A 20,543-nucleotide genomic window follows, 5' to 3' on the forward strand; every position below is an offset into this window, starting at 1 on the left:
CTTAAATTCAATTCAATATTTTTCACTATAAACCACAAGCTTCTTCTTTCAATAATTATTTATCGATATAGTAGAGATATTTGATTTACGCGGTATCAATCAAGTAATTAGTGACGATTAAAAAGTGGCGGGAAATTTTTTTTTATTCAAATTTAAATTTAGCGTAAAAAATTTTTTTCCTGGAATTTTGTATAAAAAATCGCTTCTAAAATTTTCAGTGGTTTTCAAAATTTTAAATTTATAACTTTGACGTTTATATTGAAATTTTGAATTAATTAGAAATTTATGTCACTAAAAAAAAGTTTGTCTAAAAGACTTAACAAGTGACGACAAAAAGTAAATTACAAATAATTGTCAAGTTATCATCTAAAAGATTTTTTAATTGAAATGATTTTTAAAAAGAGATGAATATAAATTTTCTATGACTAGGACCAACATCTGCACGTTTTATTTATTTAAGAAAACTTGGCTTAGAGACAAAAAAAAATTCATCCTTTTAAAAGACATCTTAAAGTTGTTCTGTACTACTTGGGATTGTCTGAGTGCAATTAAAAAAAAAAAAAGGATTTTCTTTGAATGTAATAGAGGATAGATTACATTTCATTTAAAGTAAAATGAGATGACTTTTATTCACGACTTAAAAAAACAAAATATGTAATAATTTTAAAATATTATTTATTTAGCTCAACAATTAGTGGAAAGGATTGTAGACATTTTAAATAAAATAGTTATTTTAAAAACAAAAGTTTTCAAGACACTACTTTTTTTTTATTGTTGTTATTTTATTGTACCAAAAAATTAATTTTTTAATATCATTTGAAATTTATTTACTATTAATCGAAACGTTAAATTTAAATTTTATTTTACAATCACTCCTTAAAATTTTAATGAGTAAATAATTATTATTTTTCTCATACATATTATAATAATAAAAGATAAAAATAAAGAAAGTTAAGATAGTAAATGATGTATTTATAGGCGGAAATTTATGCCGCTTAAGAAAATTAGTGTAATAAAAATACGTAATGTATGACGTCAAGTACCTTGGCGAAATATTTTAATGATTTCGCGCGTGATATAAATTGCAGTGATACGCTGTGGCACACGTTGCTATTTATAATATACATTAAATTGCTCAGTTTAAATTATTATATAATTTTTTCATTCTATAAATCCAATATCACTATTATTAATTCAATAAACTTTGAAAAAAATCATATTTAAAAAAAATATCTATAGAAAAAAAAGAAAAAGAAATTTAATTGATTTGTCAATGATGAAGTAGTTCTTTAAATTTCAGTATCTACTTTTTTAATCATCTCAATAAATATAATTCTACTGATTAATCATATAAAAATTACTAACATAAAAATATTTTAAATAATAAATGGTTTTTATTATTATTATAATTTTTTTTAATATATATATATATGTATTGCCTATAATTTATTAATGTTAATGTTAAAATTCGTGAGGTCTAGTGACACAAGAACACTTGCAAATTATCCATATCAGAGGATATATATTTATTTATATATATAGATATATATATATATATATATAATTTTTATTCTTTTTATTTGTTTGTCATTAACTTCCACCAATTATTAAACCAATTTAAATATCCTAAGAGCTTAATTAAGATACATATAGTTATACAGATATTATTATTTTTCACTTATTGACTCGATAATTTAATTATCAAACAATTACACTTGTACCGTTATTATTTTTTTTATTCGACCGTTAAAGAAAAAAAATAATTCGGCTGGCTGGTAGTACGATAAGTGATGCTCGATTTGTAAACAAATAAGTGATAAATTAAGGGCATTCTGACAGTGCCCCCCACGTTTTAAAAATATGCAATGACATATAGAATTTAAAAAAAATTACTTGCAGTTGTTCTCAATTAGGAATTAAACGAAATTTTTTGAATAAATTTTAGCCCACAAAATTTGAAAATTCAAATTATAAAATTGACATGATTTTACTGAAATTTATTATCCAAATTTCGTTTAATTCCCAATTGATGTCAACTGTAAGTATTTTTTTTTATTCTGTATCAGCATAACTGAACAGCTTTAATTTTTTTTAAATTAATTGATTGAATTTCGATACGCTTACGAGAGTTGAAGGCCATTGAAAATTTTAAAAAAATGGGGGCACTGTCTGAGAATGGCCTTAAATATTGGGGTGCATGTTTGTTATTATTTTGTAATTTTATCTTCCCGCATACACGATTAGTTATCATTATTTTTTTAAAATAATAATCTTTAATTATTTTATATAATAATCTATGGAAAGATATAATTTATCTCATTAAACAGAAAGGGATAGATATTTTTTATTCATTTTATTTTTTATTTCGATTTCATATACTGGAAATTTAGTTGACGCAGTTTTTTTTGTAATAATCATCATTTATATACTGTGTAAATTTTGTTAGATTTTTTTTTTATTAAAAAAAAATATATATATGTTTATATATTTTAGAACATTTTTTAACGCTTAATATTTTTGAATATTGTCTAAGCAATTAAATCTAGTACTTTGATCTTGACAAGTAAATTTGAGTTATCACTTGTACTACTTGTTATTTATTTATGTTAAATGAGACATTGTTTTAACTATTTGTAGTAACACAATATTTTATTCACATTAATGAAATATATGAAAAATTGAACTAAATATATATATATGTATATATATATTTATATATATATATATATATATATATATATATATATATATATATATATATATATATGATCAAGAAGTTATTTCGCACAAAAGCTAATTTTTAAAAAAAATCATTTTGATTGACGAAAAAAAAAAAAATATTAATTGATCGATTTTTTTATTAACGTTAATCGCAGCGCGTTAATTCGGTTAGCTCGTTGCTAATGTAATTATCGACATAAGAAAGTGATAAAAATTTTATAACTGAATAATTATTATTGCAAATTTATAACAGCTTCAAATCACAAACAACAATCGTAGACTTGAGCGCAGCCAGTTTTTCTATTAAATTTTTTTTTGTATATACATACACATGCATATAGTAGTGTGTAATAAAATGTGTATTGTGCACGCGCGCAGGCGAGAAATTTGCATGTATTGTATTAACTTTTTAAATAAAAAATCAATTTAATTATTATTATAATTAATTTTTTTTAAGATATCTTAATTGGAAGATTAACAAGTGGTAAAGCATCTAGTTACAACTCCATATCTTGGGCTTCATTTTCACTAAAATCACTCATCGAAGATTCACTTTCCGACGATACACCATTTGCATTATCGGCATTCTCTTGATCTCTTAACGCTTCTTCTGTTGCATATTTCCTAACGTAATCAGCAACTTTCTTTTTATACTCATCGGGTTTGTGTAGGTACATTGCGGCAGCGTCGCCGTTAAGTGGATCTATTGGATTTGGATATGTCAGTAATTGAGGGAGGAAAGACTCAAAGATGTTCGATAAATCTGTAATTTAAATTGAAATAATTAGAGCTCAATTTAATTCTTTAAAATAAACATTAATAATAATAATAATATTAATAATAATCATTATTGATGAAATTATATCGCTGCTTACCATAGAGAGCTGTCCATGCCTGATTAATAACATCAAGACACACAGTACCCGATACCTCATCAATATTTGGATGGTAAACTTTGTTCATAAATCCAATAGATGGTGATTTAAATGGATAGTGTTCAGGTAAATGTACTCGTACTTTCCATATTCCACCTTCATAAGGTGCTGATAAATAATAAGATTAACATTAATATGATTTATTAGTTGTGTAATATTTTATGAAATATTATTTAAATACTTACTGCCCCGAGGGCCATAAAATTTAACGGAAAATTCATTAAGTCCACCTAAAATTGTTACTTCATGTTTACTTTCAATCCTAAATATAATATTAAGGAAAAAAATTACGTAATTGATAGTGAACGTTAGTAGAACATTGAATCTATGGCATTGAAATCAGCCGAGGTCTAATAATTTTTTAATTGAATTTTAAAATGACAAAAAAAAAATATTAAAAAAAAAATGCACTTATAGTTTTTTTAATTTTCTGCATGTGAATATATTTAATTTCTTTTTTTTAATTGATGTTGAAAAAAAAAATTTTAAATTGTTGTCTACTTCAGGGTCATCAAAATCTATAACTTTGTTAACTTTATCTACAAGTGTAAAAAAATAATGACTAAGCAAATGTATTAAAAATAACACAAAGACAAAATAAAATGTCTTAGGAAGTCATCGATAAATAAAATAAAATGAGTAATGCTAAAAATTATTTTTTAAAAACAGCAGTTTAAAAATAATCTTAATTGTTATTGATAAGATCTTAGATTATCAAGCGAATGTTTATATTTTTCTCACGGTTTGGTAAAAAATAAATAGATAAAAGGATTTGTTTAAAATTAAAGCTGATAATTTGTGCTTACATGAAAATTAATAAATAAATACATGTACAAATCTACTATATATGTAGACATGTATATTCTGGTGAGTGTAAACAAAGTACAATAACGAGTGTCGGGAAAAGTAGGATGAGAAAGAGGGGAGGGAGAGAAAAAGAGAGAGTTGAAATGTGTAAACGGGAGAGATAGAGGAATCAGCTGGTTAGGAGCAGCTGTTTTCCGTCATTCCCACAATGAAAATTTAAATTTAACTTGTAAATAAAATTTTTAACAATGAAAATAAATTATGTAACGATAATAAAAAAAAAAATATTTGACTATTGAATTAACAAAGGATACAATTTTATAACATCAGTGTCCATGCGTCGTTTTCCAGCACTTGGTGACGACATTTTTGTTTATCTATTTATTGCAGCTTCCAAACGTATAATTTAATAAAATATTTTATTGAACTTGAATGAATGTTCAAGTCCAATGTAAATCAGAGAGCCGTTTTATTTATTTTCGTTGGTCCTTGACAAAATATATTGGCTTTTTTTGTCTTGTCAAGATAAAAAACAATAACCAATTATTTTGTACTTGTACGTGTTTCACCTTCTACCAATAAAACACAATATAATATAACATGTTAATTAATATGTATTTACGTAGTAACTATATAGTAAATGAATAATTAATAATTAATAAATTAATTAAATAAAAAAAAAACAAATAACTGCAAGTAACAAAAATAAAAATTTTCGTTTCTTCAAGCTAGAGTTATTTATTAATTTACCTCAAATTAGCCATGTTTTTTCATCTTCGCATCAAAGTGACAAAGATAATAAAAAAAAAATAATAAAATAACACGAGTGAGGCCCCCGACCTCGAAGTTAAAACGACAAATGTCGTATTGTGTATTTTATAAGTGTGTGGGAGATACTACGACGACGATGATGATGATGATGATGATGAGGGTAAAACAGATGCGCAAAACAGTGCAAAGACAACAAAAATATAAAATATAAAAATAAATCAAATAAAAAACGGTCGTTGATAATTATGTTTTTTTCTTCAAATATCTGATGAACTTTATTTATCCATATCTATGATTAAATTATTTATCTTGACAATTTATCGACACTTTCACTCGATAGTGTTACGTATAATAAAATAATAGTGAGCTTGGTTGGTTGGCTAGTTGGTTTATTGTAATTATTTGCACTGCACTGCTTTACACATCCGTACAATCTTCAACAGTTAGATGTTCGTCATTCTAAAACTGCGATTTGCATGACAACACTTTTTTTATATTTCATCATCCGACTGTCACTATAATACTATTTTATTCATACAATTTATTGTGTCAAATAAATTTGTTAACACACACGTGACACTAACGAAACTAACAAAACTGATGCGTCAACTTTGACGTTATTTTTCTCAGTTCTCCCTTACAACAGTTTTATTGTCTTTGTTCTAAGCCCCAACACTAGTCCGTCCGTCTACTAACGCAATGTCCATATCACTAACTCCATATATAATATATGTATATCTATAAATATAAGTTTACATACTTTCACATAACAACCTGAGGGTAACAACCAATCGCGAGATATTTCCAGAAGTATTTGATTTTATTTATTGGTCAAAATAAATTCAACGGAAAATGCTGCGCACTGCGCATGCGCTGATGTATGGATACGCACGTACAATAAATGTCTATTAGCATGTTTTTTTTTTCTTATGTGTATTAATATTATTCAGATAGTGAATAATGATAATAATAATTACTAAGTCAGAGCTGCAGAACGATGTATGAGTTATTACATAAACTTTGCGCTTATCTCAAAGTCACCATATCAATTACATGTAAATTAACGAGTTAACCATAGAGATGGTAAGACAGACATCTGCAATCAAAAGATGATTTATTTTCAAATATTACTGACATTTTAATATTAACTGGTAATTATTTAATTTATTTCTTGACTGAATTAATTAAATTTACTTGAAATTCTTGATCTTAAATGTCGAAAAATTAAAAAAATTTTTAAAACCGAATCTGAATGAGTTTGAATGTAGACATCAGACAAATTTAAAGTTATAAATAGAGTAAATAATTTTAAAAATGCACTTATTAATTAAAAAATTTTTTAAATACGCATTTTCTTTTAATTTAAAATTTATTTGTCTGCGACATTCAATGATTCTGAAGTTAGTAGACAATTTAAAATTTTTTTTTTTCAACAATTTAATTTAAAAATAAAATATGCACATGTAGCAAATTTAAAAAACTATAGGAGCAACTTTTTAAATATTTTATTTTCTTAAATTTATCGTTTTTAAAAAAATTCAAAAATTATTAGACGTTTGCTCATTTCAGTATTATCTACATTCACACCCATATTACCGAGATGTTACCGAAAAAACTTTTTAAAAAATTACCTAAAAGTCAAGCAAAAATATGAATCTCAGTTCAAACTTTGGAGGGTATTCTTCTTGCTCCATTACCTCTAACTCTTATCTGCTTAGTTGATACTTCAGACTAGTATTCAGTCGCGTTCTTGCTCCCACATTTCCAATTCCTCTTTCCCCTTCCTTTGCGCTTGAAATTTTTCCACTGATCCAACCTTCATTTAAAATAAAATTATTTTATTGAAAATTACCATAAATATTTTCTGGATCTACTGTTTTACTGTAAAAATTTAAACTCACAACTTCAGGTGTCACAACACAGAATAATATTCAAAAAAAAAAAAAAATATTCAAATGAAGTAGCCACCCGCGCTTGCGCGCGCAACTAAACTGGCGTAATTCACATGAAAGAAATAAAATAAAAAACAATCTATACATAAAAAAAAATTATCTGTTCTAATTCCATGCGCTTGCCGGGTTGAGTTATACTATAACCTTAATATATTTATTTGTGAGTACATTAAATGAATTATTAATTAAAATCTTTCTAATTAAACTTTGCGAGCTGTGAAAAAACCAGTTAATAAATAATTTAGATAATTCTAAAAAATAAGATAGTAAACTTATATTTCATGCTTTAGAGATGGAATGAGTTGCGATAATCCGACGCAGTGATTGAGAACAAGTATATCGAGATAAGTCAGTTAATATGGCTTCGCTTTTGGAGTGAGTTTATATTATTTTATAATTTATTATTAACTTAGTAAATATAATTCTTTTTAAAAAATAAAGTCATCATGATTTTTTTTATTTTTATCATTTTATAAATTTTTTTAAATTTCGGCCATTAAACTTAGTTTCAATATCAATATTATTAGTTATCAAGTAGTGACGTGTCACTACCACGCATCTTAGGAGCTTTATATTTTTATTTTATTTTTTTTTTTTAACTTTACTTCAAGGACAAGAGTCTTCGCTCTTGCGTAAAGTGGATTTAAATGGGTTTATATTTTAAAACCCGATATTATTTTCCGAGTTTTTTATTTATTCTAAAAGTTATTTTTACTTAACATGACTACGAATAATAGCTTCGTTATTTAAACAACAAATAAAAATTTTTTTATGATAATAATTACGTATTTATGATATTTCAGATTGAGCATCGGCATTCTGTGTGTCATCTTAGTTGCAAATGCAGTTGATAGGACGAATTTTAAAACATGCGACCAGTCGAGTTTCTGCAGGTATGTTATATTTACTTAGGAGTTTAAAATTTTAAATAAATATTTATAAATTAAATATTTTTAGACGGTGTCGTGGTGTACAACCTGGTAAAACACCTTATGAGCTTTTGCCAGACACGATAGATAAAAATGATTCAATTTTGTACGGAGTATTATTCAATAAAGACACCGGAAAGTCATATATATTGCAATTAACAGCACTTGAAGATAATACATTTAGGCTTTTTGTAAATGAAAGAGAACCTCTGAAGCCTCGGTACCAGGTAGAGCATGCTCTGCAAGGAGCTCCGAGACACGCAGAGTTGCAATTAGTTGAGAAGACAACGGATCATGTGACTGTTAAAAGTGGTGCGAATAAAGTAATTCTCTACTTCAGTCCATTCAAAGTTGATCTGTACTCCAATGACCAGCTTGTTATTTCAACAAATGCACGTGGTCTCATGAGATTCGAGCACTTGAGAACCAAATCATCTTCCCAGCCAGCAGACAGTGAAGCCGAAGAAGTAACAGAGCCACCGCAGTATCCTGGTGATGGTGCCGAAAACGATCCAGGAGCATGGGAAGAAAACTTCAAATCTTTCCATGACTCAAAACCACGTGGACCAGAAGCTATTGCTTTAGATTTCAGTTTTCCTGATGCTGAGCATGCCTACGGTATTCCTCAACATGCAGACGCGTTCGCTTTAAAAACAACCAAAGGCATCGATCCCTACAGACTGTACAATTTAGATGTTTTTGAGTACGAAGTTAACGAACGTATGGCTCTTTATGGAGCTATTCCTGTGCTGTATGCTCACGGCAAAGAACGTACGTCGGGAGTATTCTGGCACAATGCCGCTGAAACATGGGTCGACGTTCAATCGAGTGCCGACAGCAATGTATTTGACAGTATCGTAAATTTAGTGCCTGGTAATACTAAAAAAGTTAGTGTAGATACTCATTTTATGTCTGAGTCTGGTGTTATCGATGTATTTTTCTTATTGGGACCAAAACCATTGGACGCATTTCGCCAATACACTCTTTTGACTGGAACCACTCCATTACCACAAATGTTTAGCTTGGGATACCATCAGTCACGTTGGAACTACAATGACCAAGACGAAGTCGCTCAAATAGCCGAGCAGTTTGATGCCAATGACATTCCCATGGATGTAATGTGGCTGGACATTGAGTATACCGACAATAAAAAATACTTTACTTGGGATCCAAACAAGTTTTCGAACCCGTTGAAGATGATTCAAGACCTCACAAGCAAGCACAGAAAATTGGTTGTCATTATTGACCCGCACATAAAACGTGACAGCAGTTACTTTGTTCACAGAGACGCTGAGAATAATGGGTACTACGTTAAACTCGCAGATGGAAAAGATTACGAGGGTTGGTGTTGGCCGGGATCATCATCATACTTGGACTTCTTCAACCCAGTAGTCAGAGACTACTTCAGACAGCAGTATGACCTTGATAAATTCCACGGTACTACAAACGACGTTTACATTTGGAACGACATGAATGAACCCAGTGTTTTCAATGGTCCTGAAGTGACGATGCCTAAAGACCTGATCCATTATGGAAACTGGGAACATCGTGATGTGCACAACATTAACGGTCTGATGTTTACTCTTGTAACTTACGAAGCCTTGTACAAACGTTCCGGTGGTACATTGAGACCTTTCGTGTTAACAAGATCCCACTTTGCTGGATCGCAACGTTTTGCTGCCGTTTGGACTGGAGACAATGCCGCTGAGTGGCAGCATCTGCGTATAAGTTATCCAATGTGCCTATCAACAGCTGTCGCTGGAATGTCATTCTGCGGTGCTGATGTCGGCGGATTTTTCAAAAATCCAGACTCGGAATTATTCATAAGATGGAATCAAGCTGGCGCTTGGTTGCCGTTCTTCCGCCAGCACTCTCACATCGAAACAAAACGACGCGAGCCTTGGACATTTAATAACGAGACGACTAAGATAGTACGTGACGCTATTCGTATGAGATATTCATATTTACCATTATGGTACACGCTATTTAGAGAACATGAAGTAACTGGCAGTCCAGTAATAAGACCAATGTGGGCACACTATCCCTCAGAAGTAAAGACATTTTCAATTGATGACCAATTACTTGTTGGAGATTCTATTCTTGTACATCCTGTTTTCGAGCCATCTGTCACAGAAGTTAATGTTTACTTCCCGGGTGAGGGTAAAGACGACTGGTATGATGTTGAAACTATGGAGAATTACTCAACTCCAGGCAATGTCCGTGTACCAGTGACTCTTCACAATATCCCGGTGTTCCAACGAAGTGGTTCCATCGTCCCACGTAAGATGCGGTTACGTCGTAGCACTGTTGCCATGAAAAATGATCCCTACACTTTATTCGTAATCGCTGACAAATCGGGATCTGCCTCAGGAACTCTTTACATCGATGACGAGTCCAGCTTTGAGTACCGGCATGGAAAATATGTTTATCTTAAGCTGTCATTCGATGGAAAGACACTTTCATCTAAACACATTGATAAATTAGCAAACTTTTCAACAGCTAGCTGGTTAGAACGAGTAGATATCGCTAACCCTCCCCTGGGTGTTAAATCAGCAAATCTTATTTCTGAAAGTATGTATCCGATTTTTTAAAATTTTTAGACAATCATAATAATTATTGTTGTTATTAATGATGCCAATTGTTGTTTTAGGTACAAGGAATGGCAGCTTGGAATTAAATTACAACTCAAACAATAATGTTTTAATAATACGCAAGCCCGGTGTAAATATGGGGGAAGAGTGGTCAATTGAATTGATACGTTAACACTGTGTTAAATAAATACAAACAGTTAAATATTTAACACACACACGCTACTAGTGGCAATATCACATGTAGTTAATATTGTTTTAGATAATGTAATCAAAAAAAAAAAAAAATGAAATTTAAATATCACTAGATTCGAAAGATAGCATAAATATTTCCATATACAAGATACCTTTTTTGTCATTCTATATTAATTTTTAATTTTTTTACACTGTGAATACTTTAAAACTATGCATTATGTAATTAATTATAAGTATAAAAATCATTTATTAAATATATATATATATAAAATAATTATTTTATTTTAAAAATTACAACGTACGTTCACTAGGAGCTTGTTTGTGAGCGAGATATAAAAATACAATTGACGACAATGCAGACACTAAAAATATAACATCGAACCAACGGTGATAAAAATTAAATTGCAGATCTCCCAGTACCTGGGTCACTATTATTCTATATTCTGCGGGCATGTTCATACGCATTAAAAGTACCGATGATACAAAGTACATTCCCTGTAATTAAAATAACTCTATAGATTTAAATACTCAGCATTTTTATCAAAATATTGTTATTAATATAAATGTAAATATACTGACCATTATTTGGGCAAGTATTAGCACAATAATATTTGACGATTTGCTACTGGATATGGCGTAGAAAAACTGAGATAAAGAAACGAGTTAATAAATAAAATAAATAAATAAATAAATTGATTATTTATTTTATATTTACCTTCGTAAGTGTAAGTAATAGTCCGCGTATGGACGTCACGACGATGCAGCCGACGAGAAAGAATGATATGTGCTGTGACCAAAATGTAACATCGATATCAAAACCTATCCAGTGGACGGCTATTTCAATCCCGCGGGTCACTGGGTCTTTTTTTCCTACGCGGTCAAATATTATATTGATTGTCGACTGAAAAAAAATTTATCAGCGGGTTTTTTACAAATTCAAATTGATGGTAAATACTTTCAAACTTACGATAAATATTTTCCACATGCAGTAAACTGAAAAAAAGTAACCGAGGAAATTAAAATATTTTCCTTGCCAAGTTGCCGCCCATTCTAATCGTTCACGAGCATTTTGTATGTCATGCGCCTCTAGGAATAATTGTCTAGATAATTCTTCTAATCCTGAGACTTCTTGCTCAAGTTTTTTTACATCTGTAATAAAGAATAAATACAGGGAGTGATAAATAAATTTAATTGACGGGTTTAGTGAGTGTTTAATTGAACATACTCTCCGTATACTCTTTCATACTCGTCAGAGGTGACAACATTCCCCACAAACGCGAGCGCGTCTCAGCTTTGGATATTCCTTCACTTCTTCTGGCCAAAGCGATTCTTTTCTTTTTAGCGAGAATCATATCCATCGTCTGCAAGAGTCTTTTCTCTATAGCTTGGACGTCTGCGTAAGATACAGGCCTCATAAAACAGGTCATTGAAGAATACGGATAATTGACAGCACCAAAACCAGACAAAAGTGCCATTACAGTTACTCCGATTACTCCTATCCTACTGACGCCTTGTTCTATTGATAGTAATCCCTTAGTAGGGTTTAAAATTGGAAAGGGGTCGCCAATTTTCCAAAATAGATACAAGTAAAATAAATAAATAAATATTGTCAATGGCTGGATCAAATTTAGTTTTACTGAAAAAGTTATTGCAGAGTAATTAGAATTTTTATTTAGCAAAATTGGTAATGAAAAATTAATGCAAGTGATTCTTACCGAATCTAATGTTGCTTATAATAAAAAATGCTATGTAAAATGGTATTACGACAATTACCATAAAAAGTAACATGTAGAGTCCAACGTTCCAATGAAAGTATCTTGAACTATGACAAAAAATTAATAATAATAATTTGATATTCAAGAAATTTACGGTTTTCCTAATCGAGTTCAATGCTCACTGTAATCCCATACATCACAGAGAGAAAAAATGACTTAGAAAAATTGTAATTTCTTCGTACAAGAGTTATGTTATTGGAAATTTTCAATCCAATATATTTAGAGCAAAAATTTTGGCAGTGTTACAATTCTACTCACAATATCTCTACTCAAGGGAAGTAGCTACAACTATACTCACTCACAACTTTACTCAGCTTCAACTAGACTCAGCTACAATTCACGTATTTTAGCCTAACGATAAAATAGCAATTCTTTGTGAGTAAAGTTTGTAACTGAGTAGTTAAACTTGAGTAATAAAAACTGTGAGTAGAATTGAGGCTGAGTAAAATTAAGAGTGATTAGAGCTGTAGCTACTTCCTTCAAGTAGAGATATTGTGAGTATAATTGTAACACTGCCAAAATTTGAAAATTTCATTCAAAATCATTTTCTTAATTGCAGAGATCTGAGTTCAGCTCGAGATATGCTGATCTTATTTTTTTTTTTAAGTACTGTAAATAAATTTCAATTTTCAGCTGTCAAGGAAATTTTCCTTCAAGGTAAATGTCGAATTAATAATGTAATAATTTTTATTGATTTACAACTTAAGAAAATGTTTTTAAAAGTTAATTTTTTTACAGTGTATTAGGGAAGAATCGAAGACCTAAAGGTGTTGAATATTTTTAAATATGGTTTCATTTCTAATATACTTGCTGGGCTTATCAGTGAAGTTTATGCAAGTTAAACTAACCAATAAAACAATAATAATAATGTTAATTATTATTGTGATATTGGAACTGCGTATAAATTTATTATGTAAAATAAAAATGATAATTATTTAGGGATCTAGAGATTACCTGGAATCTAAAATACCAATGATTTCAAATATTATCAACTCAAACATAGTACATGACAAAGAAAATGTAGTTGAAAAAATTAATTGCACCAATCTGTGATGAACTTCATAATCGCGAAATAATTTTTTTACGAAGAAGACCCATCCTCCGGCGAAGAAAAAGATCTGGAAAATTAATTTATTAATAAAAATTGGGAATCTTAATAAACTAATGAAAATTTATAAAATAAATACGTGAGTGACTGATGTTAGTTACCTGCGTGATAAGAATAACGAAGGTATCCTCGAGTAATCCCATTATAACTAAAGAAACTAATTGTGATTATTGTGATTTATTTATCACATTATTGTCTTTGTTTATCTTTAGGTTCATCGGTTGGTTTGTTTGACATTTGTGCAACGTGGTTTTTACTCCAAGTGTGTTATTTCTTTTGAGATCAGAGAATCAAAAGCACTAGTGACGAATTTCGTTGTGCGTTTGCGAATAGACATGAGGGGACATCTGGAGCAGAGTTAATTATTCGAAAACCAAATTTCGAAGAAATTAGTATTGATGTGAAGAATAAGATGAAATTATTGTACGTTTGTTGTTTGTTATGATGTCTTCTATAGGAAAAACCAAAAAAAAAAAATCGTGAAAAAAATTTAATTTTTGAGTTGAAGACAAATGGAGGTTAATGGAGATGAATAAGGATGACAATTCATGAAGAGTAGCTTGTAGCTTTGCTTCTGTTAGGAATAACCCATCACACCATAAACATTTTTTGTTCATTATGATGTCCTCTAGTAGGAAAAGCCATAAAAAGTTCTAGGAATAATTTATTTTTTGAGTAATCGACATCGGGCAGATACGGGCAGATGCGGGCAGATAACACTGTCTATGTAATATTATAAGAAGTGACCTGTAACTTTGCTCCTGTTGGGAATAACCCATCATACCATTAACGTTTTTTGTTCATTATGATGTTCTCTAGTAGAAAAGCCATAAAAAGTTTTGATCGACGTTGGGCAGATACGAGCAGATTACACTATCTTTGGCTTTCTAAAAATATATTCAAAAATATCTAAATGTTTTAACGATGTTTTCGATTAAAGTACTCCCAATTACGGCAGGAGAGGACCACGCTTACTAATTCCTCTATCAGTAGTTTATAATTACCGCGGACATTCAAAATGCTCGGCAACATGCGTTTTCCCTCCATCTATTCTAGATATCCTTCGCTACAAACCGTTGAGCACCGCCTTAATGTTGTCGGTGAGTTTGCAATATTACGCGCGAACTCTAGCGGCGAAAAGTAACTCCATCTTATTCTATACTCGAGCGCATCGAGCGCGTTCGCCTGATTTGCTAACACTCCGCAAAATACACACTGTTTTTTTTCTATAATATTTTTTTTTCCATAAAAATCTAAAGTTATTTTATATGTCATCACAACGACTCCGATATTTAGTATAAAAGTGCAATAATAATTATGGGCCGGTTTAGAAGGTGAGTTTTATTTAAATAAATAAATAAATGTAACAATGTGTTCGAAAGAGTGTACCCAGCGTCCGAATGCTTTGTAATTCTCTTTACATTATACCGCGTCGCTTTCCAAACTAAATCATAATACTCGAATTATTTTAATTAAATTTCTAAATTTAATTTAGCCTCTCATTTAATTACTACAACTGCTCTTCATTTTAAATAATATTCGATATTATTTTTCGACGAATATATTTAAAAATCACCTGGGTATGGATTTATTAAATCACGCTCTAATTATTTAATAATTATGCAGAAGTTAACGAGTATCGATTGTCTAATTACTCGTAATTATAGTTGTTGTTAATTAATTATTTAAATATTTTTTCAGCCGCAGCCGAGATCGTGACCGACGTCGCCGATCTAGAAGTCGTTCGAGAAGCCGATCACCTCGTGACAGACGTGGTTGGGGAAATGGCGGTGTGCGAGATCGAGGTGGAAACAATCGAGGCGGTCGTAATCAACCTGGAGCTAGTCTGAGGAAACCACGATGGGATTTAGGCCGTCTCGAGCCATTCAAAAAAGATTTTTATGTACCTAGTGACGCTGTATTAAATCGTGATCCTCGTAACATTGAACAGTATAGAAGTGAAAAGGAAATTACGCTCCGAGGTAAAAATATTCCCAACCCAGTGTTTAGTTTTGAAGAGGCCGGATTTCCTGATTACGTTATGAAAGAAATAAAGTAAGCATCAATGATGACAAGTAATTAATGGGCTAATTAATACCAATTATATATTTATCTTTTTTCCCCATCATTTTAGACGTCAGGGTTTCAAAGATCCTACATCGATTCAAGCACAAGGATGGCCAATTGCTCTCAGTGGACGTGACATGGTTGGAATAGCATCAACTGGTTCCGGTAAAACTTTGTCGTACATCCTACCGGCAATTGTTCATATCAACAGTCAGCCGAAACTTCTTCGTAAAGATGGACCCATTGCCTTAGTGCTAGCGCCGACTCGCGAACTTGCTCAACAAATTCAACAGGTCGCGGATGACTTTGGTCATACGTCTGGTATTCGGAACACGTGTTTATATGGAGGCGCTCCGAAAAGTTCGCAGGCTCGAGATCTAGACAGTGGTGTGGAGATCGTCATCGCCACTCCTGGGCGGCTGCTCGACTTTCTTGAGTCGGGTCGGACGAATTTGAAGAGGTGTACATATTTAGTTCTAGACGAGGCTGATCGTATGTTGGACATGGGCTTTGAGCCTCAAATAAGGAAAATAATCGAACAAATTAGACCCGACAGACAGACACTCATGTGGTCCGCCACGTGGCCGAAAGAAGTTAAAAATTTAGCGGAAGATTTTCTTAAAGACTACGCGCAGATTAATGTTGGGTCCTTGCAATTGTCTGCTAACCACAATATTCTACAAATAATTGACGTTTGTCAAGACTATGAAAAAGAAACTAAGTATGCATTCTGTTTGATGTCTCTCCGTGCTTTTAATTGAGTTAATTTTACCAATAGTTTGATATATTTAATTACTTGCAGACTAAGCACGCTGTTGAAGGAAATAATGGCTGAGAATGAAAACAAAACAATTGTGTTCATTGAAACAAAACGTAGAGTAGATGAAATAACGCGGAAAATGAAACGCGATGGATGGCCAGCTGTGTGCATTCATGGCGACAAAACTCAGCAAGAACGTGATTGGGTTTTACAAGGTATTAAATTTTAATTACTTCAATTAAAAGTTTGAACTTATTTTTAATTTTTTATTTCATCAGATTTTCGAACTGGTAAGGCTCCGATTCTTGTAGCAACTGACGTAGCAGCTCGCGGACTTGGTAAGTTTAAATCTATAATTTTTTTCTCACATTATTATAATTATTATATTTATTTAGTTTTTTGAATTAGAATTAAATTAATTATCAATAACTTTTCATTTAATTTCAAGAACTTTGATGTTTATTAATTTTTTAATTGACTTATTGTTTAAAGTAGTAGATGTTAAATTACTTAAAGTGTAATTTTTTGTTTTTATTTATTTATAAATAGTTTATAATGATTAAGTAAAAAATATATATTTAATTAAGAGTTAAAAAAATATAATATAAGATGAAACAATATAGCTAACGCGGCTGGATGTTTGTTTGGATTGCAGAGGCACATTGCGCGCAGGTCCACGCCGGGTAATGCAAAGCAAACGGGGGTGCACAGCCGTCTGTTTATTCGGTGGTGCACTAGTTTGCATTGTCTGCGGTGGCTGCTGCGCGTGCCTCTATACATCAATTCCGTGATGGGCCAGTCTGGGTCCTAATCGGGCCCTCAATAAATCTGTCGACGATACCTCGGTTCTACCGTCTACGACGTCATATGGCATCTGGGCTGGCCGAGTCGTTGTTGCCACTCTAGACTCTAGATACATACACTAGAGTTCCCCACATGTCTACTGGTCACTTGAGCTAATAGTGGCCCGCCCGACGGCGGCGGTCACCAGTACCAATCTCTCACGAGCCGATGGCATGCTAGAGGATGCCAAGGCCTCTCGTGGCTCCCATTAGCAACCGGTGGCGAAGGCTGTGCTGGAGTGAGCTCAATACAGCCAGGCCCTGCCCGTACGTTGCTATCGACACTCGCCCGCTGCCTTACTTTAGTATGACAGTCCAATCAAATTATTTCATATCACAAATATTTCGTACATTTTTTTTTTTCTTTTTTTTTTTTCCTAAAGTAAAAGACCCTGTACCCAATCAAGGAGCTAGTACTTGATCATTTCATGTATTTGTATATGTATATTTAGTAGAATTTAGTAAGTATAGATATAAAAATATATGAGTGATCAAGTACTAGTTCCCTGATCGGGTACTGGGTCTCTTATTATTAATTATTACCTCATGTATATTATCTTTTTTATTCTTTTGGCCTTTTTCTTTTCTCATCTGCCTCACACATCATCATCATCATCATCATCATCATCATCATCTAACACTACATTATTTATTTTATTTTATTTTATTTTATAGTAAAAAATAGTAGAGCATTGCCGTCATAAGCTTCGGTCCTTAATATTAATTATCGCTGCTTTTTATTAAATATTAAATTCTACTTGTCTAATTTTTTAATTGTTAATTTTGTTGCTATCCAAGCTTATTGTAAAGAATAACAGAAAAAAATATCTTGTTTTTAAATTATTATTATTGTTTAATTTTATACTTACATATTTGTGTTCATTTATCAATAGAAAAAAAAAAGATAAAATAATTGCTTGCTTATCTGCACGATTTGGGACTTATTTGTTTGTAAAAAAGAAAACAAGTTTTTTATTCGTGAATAAATTAAACAAGTCCCTTGTGTATTAAAATAATTTATAAATTTATTAATCATGTAATTTAAATGTCTGAGGGACTGTAGCTTATGGTATTATAAAATCAAAGGTTTAATTGAACGCGTAAATCCTTTTAATGTAAATAGGAAAAAAGATAATACGCGTTACCCACCCACATAATGCTGAATTTCTATTATTAATAAGTTATGTTAATTAAATTTTACTAACTGTATTTATAAATTTCAGACGTTGAAGACGTTAAGTTCGTTATAAACTTTGACTATCCATCATGTTCTGAAGATTATGTGCATCGTATCGGTCGTACCGGTCGCCGTCAAAAAACCGGAACGGCCTACACATTTTTTACACCCAATAATTCAAATAAAGCTAATGACCTAATACAAGTATTAAAAGAGGCTAATCAGGTTATTAATCCAAAGCTACTAGAGCTAGTGGATAGTCGGGCTGGGATGTTTGGACGACAGAAAGGTAATTTTCTATAAATAAATTAAAAAAACACGAATTTATTTTGAAAAAATAATTAAGTAAAGAATATAAACGACAATAGTCGGATTTAATTCAGGTGGTAGAAACCGATGGCGAGCACGTGGCCCTCGGACTGGAAAGGATCGAAGCTACTCAAGGAGTCGTAGTCGCAGTCGCAGTCGCAGCCGCAGTCGTAGTTTCAGCAAAGAACGAAGCAACGGACGAGGCAGAAGAAGCTACAGCCGAAGTTATTCGAGAAGCCGAAGTCCTGTGAATAACCGCTCAGGCAAGTCGTCGGCCAGTCCAACGGGTGAGGACACTTTTACGACTCGGACTATGACAATAAAACCTACTCCGCTTCATTCCGCACCGCCTCCTCTTCCTCCTCTTCCACCACTTCCTACAACTTTACCACCAATCACTGTCTTGCCACCTCTGCCTTCTGAACCGGAAGAACGGTCATCGGGAAGCACGATACTTCATCATCATCGGCAAAGTCCGATGGTGCCCCATCTACTTCGAACGGGATCAGCGAGCCTGCCGGGGCCAACCGTGGCCTCAAGTTTTCATCAACGTCACGGTGAGGACGGATCCTCACCGAACGTGAATATTATCACGACGATGCCACCGCTACCCGGTCCCGGCGGCGGCGGCCTGGGGGTTAGCTACCCTAATGGGATACCATCCTTGCCGTACTATCAGCTGCCCCCGCAACAGCCCATGCACTCCACCAATGGCTTTCACCGCTAGCGGCCGAACTTCCGCTCTGCCGAAGGTTCGTTTAGATCTTCCCACCACGATACGTCAAGTCTATTTTGACGAAATAATTAATCGTCATTAAAGTCACACACTTTTTTTATTTTAATACAGAAAATAAATGATTCATTCTCGTCAGTGTAGACTTGATTAATCGTATTATGATCAGGGGTATCAATTTTTAAATCACACATACCTTCGTCGATTATTTTACAACAGCATTTACAAACACTCCTTATATTCATCGTGAGATCGCGAAATATGAATACTCGGCAGACTCGGATTTTTATTTATTTTATTTCTCAAAATACCAATTTATTCCTTTTTTTTTATTGGTCAATGTGTTAAAGTAAATTTTTTTATTGTATTCCAGAAATCATTGGCAAGAGTTATTGGAGCAGCGAGAGGTGATCAATATCAAAAGAATCTCAGCATTAATTAACGCGAAGACTCAGTACTGCGCTAATTGATTCGCGTAAATTATCTTTACTGCGACAACATCAGCACAATAATATTTTTTATTTGATATTATACAAGTCGATTAACTTCAATTGTCAGTTTTAATGTCGTGTATTTTATTTAATAATTATGGACATTTTTATAAAAAATCTTTGAAATTTTATTATATATTTTTTTTTATTCTTATCAATTTTATTTTATTCAAATAATTATTTTGATGAATGAAAAACCGCGCATATAATTTTAATACTTTTATTTTACTCGACATATTTTTAGGAATGTATTATTTTAATAAATTAATTTAGCTACTAATTATTCATTCCTGTGTATTTAGATACTTAAAAAAAATGACGATAATAATAATAATAAATTCAATAATTGTACAGTATTTAATTGAATTTAACAAATAAACTTT

At 31.6% G+C, this 20,543-nt stretch overlaps 4 protein-coding genes across 9 annotated transcripts; 2 read left to right on the forward strand and 2 right to left on the reverse strand.

The window, feature by feature from the left end:
- Positions 1-951: 951 nt before the first annotated feature.
- LOC103576556 (ubiquitin-conjugating enzyme E2 H) lies at positions 952-5,993 on the reverse strand. The gene is made up of 5 exons (XM_008556826.3): positions 5,214-5,993; positions 4,778-5,035; positions 3,842-3,918; positions 3,597-3,764; positions 952-3,484 (listed from the first exon to the last, which is right to left on the reverse strand). The coding sequence occupies exons 2-5, from the start codon at positions 4,828-4,830 to the stop codon at positions 3,219-3,221; spliced, it is 564 nt and encodes a 187-aa protein (XP_008555048.1). The 5' UTR covers positions 4,831-5,035; positions 5,214-5,993; the 3' UTR covers positions 952-3,218.
- A 1,255-nt stretch (positions 5,994-7,248) lies between these two features.
- Positions 7,249-11,156, forward strand: LOC103576557 (neutral alpha-glucosidase AB). Of its 2 annotated transcripts, XM_008556827.2 has the most exons (5): positions 7,249-7,346; positions 7,477-7,561; positions 7,990-8,079; positions 8,144-10,686; positions 10,766-11,156. In XM_008556827.2, exons 2-5 carry the CDS (start codon positions 7,545-7,547, stop codon positions 10,876-10,878), a joined length of 2,763 nt encoding a protein of 920 aa, XP_008555049.1. In that variant the 5' UTR covers positions 7,249-7,346; positions 7,477-7,544; the 3' UTR covers positions 10,879-11,156. The 2 variants fall into 2 exon arrangements, with proteins under 2 accessions (XP_008555049.1, XP_014296733.1); XM_014441247.2 differs by having other exon boundaries at positions 7,287-7,561.
- On the reverse strand, positions 11,157-14,075 carry LOC103576558 (Golgi pH regulator). The gene is made up of 8 exons (XM_008556829.3): positions 13,883-14,075; positions 13,628-13,791; positions 12,614-12,720; positions 12,124-12,534; positions 11,866-12,047; positions 11,614-11,799; positions 11,478-11,543; positions 11,157-11,393 (listed from the first exon to the last, which is right to left on the reverse strand). Exons 1-8 carry the CDS (start codon positions 13,922-13,924, stop codon positions 11,190-11,192), a joined length of 1,362 nt encoding a protein of 453 aa, XP_008555051.1. The 5' UTR covers positions 13,925-14,075; the 3' UTR covers positions 11,157-11,189.
- Positions 14,076-14,925: 850 nt separating this feature from the next.
- On the forward strand, positions 14,926-20,531 carry LOC103576559 (probable ATP-dependent RNA helicase DDX17). Of its 5 annotated transcripts, none has more exons than XM_008556834.3 (8): positions 14,926-15,115; positions 15,483-15,836; positions 15,916-16,569; positions 16,651-16,823; positions 16,887-16,946; positions 18,674-18,916; positions 19,011-19,199; positions 20,043-20,531. In XM_008556834.3, exons 1-8 carry the CDS (start codon positions 15,099-15,101, stop codon positions 20,078-20,080), a joined length of 1,728 nt encoding a protein of 575 aa, XP_008555056.1. In that variant the 5' UTR covers positions 14,926-15,098; the 3' UTR covers positions 20,081-20,531. The 5 variants fall into 5 exon arrangements, with proteins under 5 accessions (XP_008555056.1, XP_008555055.1, XP_008555054.1 ...); XM_008556833.3 differs by having other exon boundaries at positions 18,996-19,199; positions 20,043-20,530; XM_008556832.3 differs by having other exon boundaries at positions 19,011-19,223; positions 20,043-20,530.
- Positions 20,532-20,543: the final 12 nt, after the last annotated feature.

This window comes from Microplitis demolitor, chromosome 3 (assembly GCF_026212275.2).
Source record: "Microplitis demolitor isolate Queensland-Clemson2020A chromosome 3, iyMicDemo2.1a, whole genome shotgun sequence".
NCBI lineage: Eukaryota > Metazoa > Arthropoda > Insecta > Hymenoptera > Braconidae > Microplitis > Microplitis demolitor.